The 13183-nt window shown below is 40.4% G+C and overlaps 1 protein-coding gene across 1 annotated transcript in view; it reads right to left on the bottom strand.

Moving 5' to 3' along the window:
- Positions 1 to 13183, bottom strand: part of acap2a (ArfGAP with coiled-coil, ankyrin repeat and PH domains 2a) — a 92317-nt gene that overhangs the window by 17462 nt on the left and 61672 nt on the right. Inside the window, exons 16-20 of the mRNA XM_056264789.1 lie at positions 8425 to 8494; positions 8249 to 8343; positions 5820 to 6013; positions 5593 to 5694; positions 5278 to 5370 (exon numbers count right to left, since the gene is read on the bottom strand). Of these exons, the coding sequence (XP_056120764.1) occupies positions 5278 to 5370; positions 5593 to 5694; positions 5820 to 6013; positions 8249 to 8343; positions 8425 to 8494 (554 nt within the window). The remainder of the gene's footprint in view (positions 1 to 5277; positions 5371 to 5592; positions 5695 to 5819; positions 6014 to 8248; positions 8344 to 8424; positions 8495 to 13183) is intronic.

Below are 13183 nucleotides of genomic sequence, written 5' to 3'. Positions count from 1 at the left end.
GGAGGGAACGAGACATTACGTAACCTGCCGTGTGGGAGGGACTCTCAGTCTCCTTACTCTCGTTCAGCTAAGATTCTGAGGTTTTTGGCGCCCGCCGTCACCTATATTGAGCAGTGTCAGCCAATCAGGTGATGGCGGGACCGCCATTGGCTATTTGCAAGCAAAAGAGTTATTCTATCAGACTTCATGATTCGAGGAAAATGGATTTCCCCATACGTAATGTCTCGTTCCCTCCTCTCAGGGAACCACGGTTACGTGAGTAACCAGAGACGTTAACATTTGTTGTATGTTGAGACGGAGCTCGGCGCCAGAACTGCAACTGATAAAATGCACGATACTACGATATTTCTTCAAAAGCAGATCGTGGAGACATTTTAATCGTCCACGATCAAAAACTGTGATATCGCACACCTCTACTCTCATTTGTTTTGGTCTTGCCAATATACCCAGTATTTTTGGAATAATGTGGAGATTTTCATTGCTGATAATATTTTAAAAACATTTAAATTATCGTACAAACATGTGATTTTGGGCTATTATATTAAGGATCGCTCTTTAAAGGATGTTGGTTTTATTATAAATTTTATTTTATTTCTATGTAAATTTCACATTCATTAATGCAAGTTTACAAAAGGCAAACCTCTTTTTATGGTGCTTAGGAAAGAGATTAAAATGTATGTTGACATGATGTCAAAATCAAAAAATAGTAAAGCAATTAAAGTGATTAATATATGCGCCACCTTTAACATTTTCACATAATATAAAAATATAAAATATAATGAATGGTGCTGATCTGTAAAGTATATTATCTGTATTTAAATTGCATTGGAATACCCTGTGGAATTGTTAAATGTATAATGTATATCTATTTGTAAACTGATGCTTAAGTACCCTCTCATCTTTTTATTTTATTTTTATTATTATTTATTTTTTCTTCTTGTTGAGGCATGTGAATTATTTGTTTGTTATATGAGATATGACACTGTACATGCTACCTGTTGTTGACAATAAAAGCATAAAAAAACAACAACAAAAAACAACAACTCAACCTGTAAGAAATCGAAAGGACATAAGCACTCGTTCATTCAACTTTCAACCTATATCCCATGTTGAACTTGCAGAACCTACATTCAAATCTGAGATTTCTCAATGACAATCAGGTAAAAGAGACAAATTTAGCCGTCTAGCCCCATTGACTCCCATTCATTTTGCACTCGGACGATCGCCCCCAGTGGAACTCTGGTGGAACTACAACCAAAATTCGGTACAATAGGACTTAATAGGGAGTGGCCAGGCTTCCCGTAGACGGGCTTTGGCTGTGATTTAAACATGGGAAGTGACGGTTAATCAGAAATGAATGGATGAGATGGATGAAGGTACAGAGGGAACTTTGAATAATGTTGGATGGCAGATAGTCAGTAAGAATGGTAAAAGGAAAAAAAATGTCATGAAGTAATCTCTATAGACATTAACACCATTACTGGACCATTCAATAGTATGACTGGTTGTCTAACAATGGACCTCTTAATGCAAATGGGTGAAGTGTCCCTTTAAAGGTTAAAAGATTACAAAATGTGAGAATTTAAGTGAAAAACATTGATTCATTTTCAGGAGATCAAATTGCTGTCAGTGCTTCATTAATTGTTTCTATAGTGATATATTTGTCTTCCAAGTATTTTTCTGCTGCCCTGATTGATTCTTTCTGTTCTACTATGTTTTGGCTGAGCAACTAATCACTTCTGCTGAATATCAGGAACTGTGTTCACTATTAGAGGTTTCTTTGTCACCCATATGACTCCTCTCATTCTCAGGCATTCTAACTGTACTTAAATTGCCATGACGAATACAATGTTGATGTATTCTTGCCTCTCTTAATTGCTTCTGCATATGAGATCACTTCTGTCACTTTAATGTTCTGAATCTTTACTGCTCTTTTCTTTACATCACATTCCTCATATGCAGCACTATGCTCTCTCCCCCACAGTTGCTTTGTTCCTTCTCCACACACTCCATACTGATGTTCTTCACCACGTTTCCCAAGGTGTTGCTTAGCATTACACACAGCCATCACATGTCCATTTCTTTGACAATTAAAACATCTTAGGGGTGGTGGAATATACTCTCTTACTGGGTAGCTCATACACCCCATTACTCTAGTAATGTACACTATAGAAACAATTAATGAAGCACTTAGAGCAGGACCTGCAGGCTCACAAATGTCCAGTTGGGAAAATAGGATTGAATCTAATAGAGTGGAACAGAAGCCTTATTGCAAACGGACAAGAGTTTAAGATGTTTATTGATGAATTAGGAAAGAACCCTGAAGCTACTGTATATGCATACAATAAACATGGCTAAAACCACATCTTGAATTTACAGTGTACGTAAGGATAGGGAAACAGGAAATGGAGGAGTAGTGGCTACTTTTACAAAACAAGGCCTGCATTTTACAGAGAAAGAGAATAATAAGGCTGAGGCATGCAGTATAAAAATTTGTCCAGATAATAGGAGCATTACTGACATACTAACAGACTTAATAAAGATATATTTGAAGGTACTTTTCAATTAAAGCAGTATTTTATGTTAAACAATGCCTTTTAAATCAATCCATCTGGTGGAAGTAAAAAAAAGAAAAACACAGTTAATTTGTGTGTGTAATGTGTAACCCCTTCCTTGATGTCCGTGTTTTTACTGCATTGTGGCTGAAATATTGGTTTTATTTCCCGGATTTGCAAAAACTTGCTATTGCATTACAGTCACACCATATATTGATATATATTTTGCACTCTTGATATCTTAGAGTGTCACCTCTTCATTGCAGTACAGTTTTCTGCACTGTGGATGATTTGTAGATTGTACACACAAAACATTCTCTGTATTTTCATATTTTTGAGTATTTCCCATTCATAGTGGTCAAACAAAACAAGTGTTGAATATTTTTTACAACCATAAAGCTTTTATCGAATTAAGTCCAAAATTTGTTTTTGTGGTCACATAAAAGTAATCAAGTTTTGTACCATTCGGATGAAGTAGCGATTTTTAAAATTTTCAGTCTAAAATTACCAAACAACAGAGATAAACAAACTCCAGCTGGTCCAAAATAGATAGAGTTCTTACTAGAATCAGGAAGTATGACCATATTAGCCCGTTTCTGTCAACATCGCATGCATTTTAAAATCTTGCTAATTACTTAAAAGACACTAAATGTTTTAGCGCCTCATTACTAGAGCGAGCTCTTAACGCATCATAGTCCTTCAGGTGTATTGCAATCTCTAAATTTTGGCCAGTTGATAATACCTAGAATATCAAAATCAACTGCAGGCAGTAGATCTTTTTCCTATTTAGCACCCAAACAGTCTTCATAGCCTAGTGTGGGAAGCAGACACACTGTCAGTTTAAATCTAGACTAAAAAACACATCTCTTTAACCTGGCATACAGATAACACCATCACATTTCTATAATTCACATCCAATTAAGGATTGTTATAGGCTGCATAAATTAGGTCAACCGAAAACACTTCCCATAACACCCGATGTACTTGTTACATCCTAAGAAGAATTGCATCTACTTAAATATTAGTCTCTCTGGTTATCCCGAGGTTACCGTAGTCAGCCATATCCAGATCTGTACCTAGACACAACCACAATTCAGCCCTGAATGTTAACAGAGATCCTGTCAACTAGACAATCCCCTGTGCAGGCCTTGTTGGCACGACAGCCATCGACACAGATCGTCAGCAAAGACCACAAGAACCAGACAAGTCCTCTGCACAGCCCTATGACCAGCTTCGGCTCCATACTGGCATGATGAATCCGATCTTCAAGCAAAAGGATTCTTTATATTCTGGATGAAATATATGCTATCAATCCACAATTTGATTTCTGACTTGTGATGCAGCCTGAATCATAATCACACCGTGTTCATTCATTTGCCAGAGGAAAACTGGCCCCCTGACTGAGCATGTTTTCTCCAAAGGTGTTTTCTCTATTCGGCCACCTGATAGAGTTTGGGTTCTGGCTTGCTAAATATTCAACAATATTATTGTTTTGACTGCACTGATACTATTGGATGAGAACTGAACTGAGCTGGGCGATGACGTCACTGTTTTCTGCAGAACTGCTTTATAAATGAAATAAACAAATTTAATTATTGATGATCCTTACAATGGAACTGAATCAACACTGAGTAGCAAGCCAGAACCCAAACTCTATCAGGTGACCGAATCGAGAAAACACCTTTGGAGAAACCATGCTCAGTCAAGGGGCCAGTTCAGTTGACTTAAGCTAAACAATGACACTATTTCCCTTTCGAGCTGCTGTGCAGCTGAAATGAACTCTGTCTGCATAATTTAATCATTTTCCAGTTAACACTGTAAAGCTGCTTTGAAACAATCTTTATTGTAGGCCTATATATATTCCAGTATATAAATAAAGGTGACTTGACAGGTAGTGATGGGCGATTTCGAAACACTGTTTCATGAAGCTTTAAAACCTTTACAAATCTTTTGTTTCGAATCAGTGGTTCGGAGCATGTATCAAACTTCCAGATTTCAGTAAAAGAGGCTTTGTTACGTCATAACTGTTTCGAAACGTTTTGAAATTTCAATGGTTTACCACTGGTGGGTGATCTCTGTGAAGCCATGAATCATGTGGATTCACTGAGATCACCCCCCAGCAGCGAACTGTTGAAGTGTCTTTGGATCATTTCCCTCTCTCCTGTTCCCTCTCTCTCTAATTATTCTGCCCATATCTACTCTGTCTGAACACTGCTTAAGTGCCAGAGTGTTTTGTGCTTCAAGAGCTGTTCCTGTCAAAATTCTTGCCCTGCCCTGCCAGGTTTGTCCTGATCAGTGTTGTGTTCCAGTTCTCTGTCCAGTTCTGCTTTGCCCAACCTGAGGTTTTCCTCCCAGCCATACCCATACTCTTTACACGTCTCAACTCGAGTTGTGGCTGCAGGTCCAGAGTGATCTCTGGTTACTGACTTCTTTCCTGGCCCTGACCTCACTCTTGGGTTTGTCCTCTGGACTGACCTTTTGGCTCCAACTTTAACCTGGCCCTGATATTCCTCTGAGGGATGGAGTTCATTCTGGGACTCAGTGGCCTGCAGGCTCATTTGCCTTTTGTTTCAGACTTAAATTCATACTACTATGAATATACTATTCAAACTATTGGTTCCTCAGTCATAATATGAACATATGATTCTGCGATAAGAAGATATTGAGAAGATTAAACTTTGCTTGTGTGTTAGAGGCATTCTACTGTGAATTTTAAGCTCACCTGTTTCACTCAGGCTTGAGCTGGAGGGGGTGGAGGCCAACATCTCTCTGCTCCCATCTGCACTGTTCTGAATCCCGCTGTCTTTACTCCTCACTGCCATTACAAGAACACAATCAAAACATGCATGAGCCATGAGAATATTGCAGCAATATAACCTGGCATGCCATAGTGTTGTTACACATTGAACAGGTGGGGAAAATAACAAACTTAATTCAAAACATCAAATATGTAATTAGTACCTATCTGGCTCCATAAAGTCAACTCATGATAGACATAAGAGACAGACAGCACTGATTCATGGAATATGGCACTTACAGCTTTGCAGCTTTGAGGATGTATCAAAGTAGGAAAAAAGAGAATCAAGCTCATCGGGGCAGAACAGCGAATCACGTCGTACCTCCTGACCACTAATGGAAGCTGTTCACAGTAGAGGGAAAACAAAGAAGCATTAGTTTTCAGTCAAATAAAACCCCACCTGGCTGAAAGATACAACTGATTACAGCCAGTTTTCTGTCTTTGATCTGCAGTCTCCCAGCATTCACCTGAGGTACTGGAGGCAGTTCGGAGTTTGGGTGTGGGAGGGGGAGGCCGCGGGGGAAGAAAATCCATGTTTCCCTTTATACGTTTGTCAAGTTTTCTAAACGTCATGATCTTTTCCTTCTGCTCCTGGGCTGTAGGTTTCAGGACAAACCTCTTTTCTACATACTTAGCACGGATGAAGGCTTCGATCTCCTGTCTTGGATTGTACAGACAGAAATTAAGAATTAAGTATTAAGAATATTTATTACACTTTATATAGATATGGTGACTGTAGAGGCCATTTACCTGATACAGTGGCTGGTATGTTTAAATAATCATGTTAAACAGTGAATTCATTACAGATGATTCTGGAAATAAATCTCCACCAATCAGAATAGAAATTAGCAAATTGTGTCAAAAGAACTCTTCAGCACCGCCCACTCCCATGCAGCACTGAGAATCACACAAAATCCTATGCTGTTAAACTACTTAAATATTTGTATATTTGCAATACACTTTTAATATGTTTCATGGAACCCTTGCAATGTGTTCAAAATGGAACACGCTAAGCCCTTGATCACTTGGAATCTGCTATGGTGCTGATTTATTATTTACATTTCCCCCCTTATTTACAGTTTTTTTTATTATTATTTATGCACCATTCTATAGGCCTGTATGTATGATTGGACTGTTAAAAAAATTTAATATAGAAAATGAAATATATTTATATATTTATAATAAATATTAAATGTAAAAAAATCCACACAAACAAAAATGATAACAATACAATCTACTATAACTGTTAAAAAACAGTCAGCTTAAGGTAGCTACAACAAGTACAAAATGGGGTTAAATGTCAAAATAACATCATCAATCATTCACTAGATTTGTGAGGGATGGGGGTAAATTAAGTGCAATTTGCTGTGGCGTCACAATCATGGGTCATTGTGGTCTATGGATCTGCCCGAGTGTACATGCTGAGTAGATTGTCCAAGGGTCTGTCCACTCGACGAAGTTGAACGCACAAAATGGTGGTGGGGATTCCCATGAGGGGAAGTGCTTAGGGAAGTTTGCGAGTGTATGTCTAAAAGTGGAGTTAAAAGTAGCCACAAAGAGCCATGTTTTCCACTAACACTTTGCAAAGTATTGCCAGTCTTACCTCTTAACATAGTGCATTCAATCACTTCCGCCAACAAGAACTGAGCCGGTAAGGTTTGCACTACCAGATAATTTTGATGGTTCTGCTGAAAATGTTTACATCAATGTAGAATTTACTTTTCCAATCATCCCGAAGCATTTCGTCAAGATACTACAAAATATCCATTTATGATGACTTTGCTCACTGGAAAGGCATTGGATTTGGCTTCGGCTATGTGGGACAATGGTATACTTCTTTTTAAATATTTTGCACAGCAAATTTAAGATGTCTTTCAATATTCTGCAGAAGGGCAGGATTTCTCTGTACAGTTATCTGTACTATATGCCAAGGTAATCGATCAGCCACTGATCAGCCATCATTTCACTCTATCCATCTCCATTGAGATTTCTAATAAAACACAATATGTTTAAGAGCTAGTGGATTCCGGGGCTGCAGTCAATTTAATATATGACCATCTCATCCAGGAACTTAAGATCCCCACTCTGCCATGCATCCCTTCAATTAATATCACAGCAGTCGACAAAGAACCCATAGGACAAGGCATATCAGAACAGACAGTCCCAATAACTCTACAAGTTGGACTGTTTCACACTGAAAATGTTCTATGTTCCACTCTGAATGTTCCAATTCAATCTGACTTTTGGAGTAATGTTGCCTGAATCATAATCATACACTGAGAACTGGCCCCCTGACTGAGCCTGGTTTCTCCCAAGGTTTTTTTTCTCTCCATTCTGTCACTTGATGGACTTTGGGTTCCTTGCCACCGTCACCTTTGGCTTTTGGCTTGCTTAGTTGGGGACATTTAATATTTAACAATTTTATTGACACCTGCATTGACACTGCATTGACACCATTATATGAGAACTGAACTGAGCTGGATGTTACTTCCTGCTTCTTAGGTATAAAGAGACATGTTTTCCTCTAACACTTTGCAAAGTTTCTTGTTATGACATTTTGGCTGTTTCTTGGCTATCATGTTTATTGGGTTACTTTGCTGTGATTGCCTCTTTGGACTGTCTATTTTGTTCAGTGAACCTAGCCTGTATCTGTGACCATCTCTTTGCCTGTTGATTTGGATTTATTACTTAATAATTCAATACAACTTCTGCAAATGGATTCAAAGCCAAAACCAAGCCTGAGTCTGTTACAGCTGTATAGCTACCAGTCATGTCTTTTATTGAAAATGACCTCAGAGGACTACAGTTTTACTATTACTATAATATTGTTGCAGTGTTTATCTTGTGGTTCACATCTATCAGAATTTAAGTCAAAATAAGGAGTGGCTGGGAATACCTGGGGTCTCCAGGCTGAGGTTTCTTTCCGCCCATCTCTTCTCTACGAGCTTCGTAAATCTGATTAATGACACAATTTCCCAGCTTGCACATCAACTGCAAACAGAAAAAAACATAAAGTGAAAAGACTGCTGAACATATTGCACAAATAAAGAACAAAATGGTATGAACATTTACCTTAAGCAACTCTGGCTCCCATGAATCAAGTGTGAGGGATCGCACCTTTGAATTGTGAACTCCTAAACTCCTGAGAAGAAAATATGGGGAATAACATACAAGCGATCCACAAAATAAGTGGAAAGCTGTGAATGCATTTGTGAGGAAGTAAAAAACATTTTGTTCTTTTTGGAAGACCTACAGTATAATCATGCATGCCATTACTCCAGTCTTCAGTTTCACACAATCCTTCAGTAATCATTATAATATTAAATTGATTAAAAGTGACAGTCAAGACATTTATAATGTTACAAAAGATTTATATTTCAAATAAATGCTGTTCCTTTGAACTTTCTATTCATTAAGGAATCCTGAACAATCCTGCCACAAAATATTGAACAGCAAAAATTCTAATATGGTGATTTGGTGGTCAATTATTATCAATTATTATTGGTGCTCAATTATTAATAATGGTTCTTATTATTATATATGTTGACTGTTTTCAACATTGATTATAAATATCTTTTTATTTAATGACTATAAAGCTCAAAAGAACAGCATTTATTTGAAATAGAAGTCTTTTGTAACACTATACATGTCTTTACTGTCACGTTTGATCAATTTAAAGCATCTTTGTGTCACAGTTATGTTTTGTTTGTTTGTTTGTATTACTTTGTGAAGCGACCTTGGGTTCTTGAAAGGCGCTATAAAAATAAACATATTATTATTATTATTGTTAGTTTTGTTTTTCATAGACTTTCAGTTTGTTTTCATTTGTCACGTGTCTTCCTTGTTCAGTTTTCCCGCTCCTCATTTGTGTTTTTGGTTTCAGCTGTGTGTAATTAATTAGTGTCGTTTGTGTTTGCTATATAAGTTGAACCCTCACATTAATTTTCTGTTTGTTCACGTTCACGTTAGGTGTGTTATTGGATTATCTTGCCTGTGTGGATTTATTAAACTTCGTTTTGGAATTATATTCTTCTGAGTCTTTGTCTGTCTGCCTGCTAGGCACACACCCTGTATTGTGACACTTTGCTGAATATAAGTATTAACCCATTTCAAGTGACCGTAAAAAAAATGTGTCATTTCTAAGGCTATAAAAATGTTACTGAATGCATTTCCAGCAGATATTGAAATAATAAAGGGTCTCAATGAAATATGTGCAGTGTCGCATGTTTACTGTAAATTGTCACATGACCAGAGCTGTTTATTTCCTGTTTGTGCCAAGAGAAGAGGATTGCAGCAAGAAAGCTCCCAAAGAAAAGATTAGTAAAGTATGTTAACATAAAGATAGGACATAGATTTTTGGTACACATCATGTTTAAGGTGTCTAGTATTGATATATGCATTTGCAATTACTCAACTTTGTTTAATGTGTTCATAGAACTCACAAACATGTCAACGGCAACAATAGTGACCGGTGGGATAACACATTGGATCTATATGCTACTACACAAAGGCTAACTTGTTCTACCTTACTTTCTGCTGCTACCTAACTTACTACCTAATTTTACATACAGACACATACACAGAAACACACTCACACTCGCACATCACACACACACACCACGCACGCCACACACTCCACGCCCGCCACACACACCCCACACACACGCACACTCCACACACATCACACGCACACCACACACCCCACACGCACACCCAACACCACGCACACCCCACACGCACGCACGCCACACACCCCGCACACCGCACACCGCAACACACCCCACACACACACACCCCACACGCACACCCAACACCACGCACACCCCACACGCACGCACGCCACACAAAACACCACACACCCCACACGCACACAAAACACCACACACCCCACATGCACACCCCACACGCTCCACTCACATCACACACCCCACACCACACACCCCACATGCACACCCACACGCATGCACACCACACACCCCACACTCACATCACACACCCCACATGCACACCCACACGCACGCACACCACACACCACACACACCACACATCCCACATGCACACCCACACCCACACGCACGCACACCACACCCCCCCCCACGCTCCACTCACATCACACACCCCACACCACACATGCACACCCACACGCACGCACACCACACACCCCCCACGCTCCACTCACATCACACACCCCACACCACACACCCCACATGCACACCCACACGCTAGGGTTGCCGCGGTGAGGAAAATTTCCCACCGGTTAATCGACGTGTCACAACACCGGTAATCCCGGTGTCACCGTGGGGGGCGGGGCGGGGGGGTTAAATAGCTTTTAAATGCGTGCGCGTTATACTTTCACTTTCGAAATAAGCGTCAATTGGCAATTCAGCGTCAATTGCTTGAATGGACAAAAAAACAACAACTCGGCTCGCTGATAATAAAACTTTTATTTATAGAGAGAACTTTTATTAGCATAACGAACGAATAAAAATAACCCCATGCATAGGCTGAAAATCGTCAAACTGTGGGCCTAAACAAATAAGAACCATAAAACGTTTATTAACGAATAAGAAAATAAAACAGGCCTAAATAAATTACACATTCCGCCATTATCTTGCTTTTCTGTAATTTGACTCGTTCTCATCTCCACACGTGCTAAATGGAATCCTGATGCTTGCTGATCTGTGACGTGACTGGCTCTTGGCACGCACTGCGCAGTTCAGTTTTTAATTATAATGTATGCTCTCTTCTGAACTAAATAATTGATAATTATTATTTTTAATTAATTCAAATAAATATTTTAGCAAAAACGAATACTTTAAAAAAGTCAAGACATCGCGTCACGGTGGGAAAGTGATGTCACCGGTGATGGGGCTTAAAACCAAGGGGGTAATCCATCGACCGGAAGTTGAAGCCGGCCGGGTGCCGCCATGTTGTAGCAGAACTTCACTTGCGTTAGCATTTCCATTGACTCCCATTCATTTTGGCGTCACTTTGACAGCGAATAACTTTACATCTGAGGCGTTTAAAGACTCCATTTGTCCATTATTTATTTCTAAAGAAACACGACAATGTATAAAGGGCTCCATTACCTTCTATGTTACATTATGGCCCCGTAGAAACCGATTTAGTAAAAATAGGCTAACGATTGCGTCATAACCACTCGACTCTCTGTCGCGCTGTACAGAAATTACCGAACAGACAGGAGGAGAAGCTCGCAGGCAATCGGGGGGACGTCCCGTCAAGGGAGAAGCCCATAGATAATGAGTCCATAAAAGCAACGGAATACTTACTCCTGCTCACTCACGCCAAAGAACTCTTTGCTCAAGTTCCCCGTCTCTGCAAGATTAACGTTGGCAATTTTCACGCACACCTACTAGAAGATTAACGTCTGTCAGACAGGTTGCTCACGTCATCAAGCTTAGTTTGAGTCGGTTTGAGTCTGCGCGTCAGGAACGGAAGTGCTCAAAAATCGCTAAAAATGGGCTTCAACTGTCTCAACTGAGTTCCAATGAGATGGCTCTGTCCATTTCTTATACTGTCTATGCTTAAAACCGGTAACACCATCAACACCGTCTATCGCGGCAAGCCTACCACACGCACCCACACCACACACCCCACACCACACACCCCACATACCCCACACTCACATCACACACCCGACATGCACACCCACACGCACGCAAACCACACACCACACACACCACACACCCCACATGCACACCCACACGCATGCACACCACACACCCCACACGCACGCACACCACACACCCCATACGCACACAAAACACCAGACGCCCCACTCACATCACACACCACACACCGCAACACACCTCACACGCACGCACACCCCACAAGCCCCACACACTCACATCACACACCCCACACCACACTCACCCCACATGCACACCCAACACCACACACTCCACGCATTCCACACACACACCCAACACCACGCATTCCACACACACACCCAACACCACGCACCCCACACACACACCCAACACCACACACCCCACCACGCACGCCACACACCCCGCACACACTCACATCACACACCCCACATGCACACCTAACACCACACACCTCACCACGCACACCACACCTCACCACGCACACCACACACCGACACCCCACACGCACGCACACCACCACACACCCCGCACGCACGCACACCCCACACGCACGCACACCCCACACACACGCACACCACACACCCCACACACACACACACCGCACACCCCCCACCCCACACACACGCACACCACACATCCCAACCACACACACACGCACATCACACACACACACACACATACCACACGCACACCACACCCCACACACGCACACACACACACACACACACACACACACACACACACACACACACACACACACTGCACAGGTCAAATAGACCTATATTCAGTCTGTCCAATGGTTGATACAACACAGTATCCCACCGGTCACAATTGTGACCGATCATAAAACTCACTTTTTCACACACCTTTCCATGAAAATTAAAAAAAATTATGATTGATTGTTTCATAGGGATACTAATGACACATGATTTGGATATTTTTGTGTCTGGGAAAAAATTGGGATTAAATGGGTTAATTAATTTCTTTCTTTCTTTTTTAAAATCATACTTACTTCAAACTTTTGAATGGTAGTGTATCACGGTTTCCACAAAAATATGAAGCAGCAAAAGCGGTTTTCAACATTTAATGATAATAAGAACTGTTTCTTGAGCACCAAATCAGCATATTAGAATGATTTCTGAAGGATCATGTGACACTGAATATTTTAAAATATATCGGAATAGAAAAGAGTTCTTTTA

This window comes from Rhinichthys klamathensis, unplaced genomic scaffold (assembly GCF_029890125.1).
Source record: "Rhinichthys klamathensis goyatoka isolate OS25496 unplaced genomic scaffold, OSU_Roscu_1.1 h1tg000011l_1, whole genome shotgun sequence".
Lineage (NCBI taxonomy): Eukaryota > Metazoa > Chordata > Actinopteri > Cypriniformes > Leuciscidae > Rhinichthys > Rhinichthys klamathensis.
This window is presented reverse-complemented; position numbering and strand designations above follow the sequence as displayed.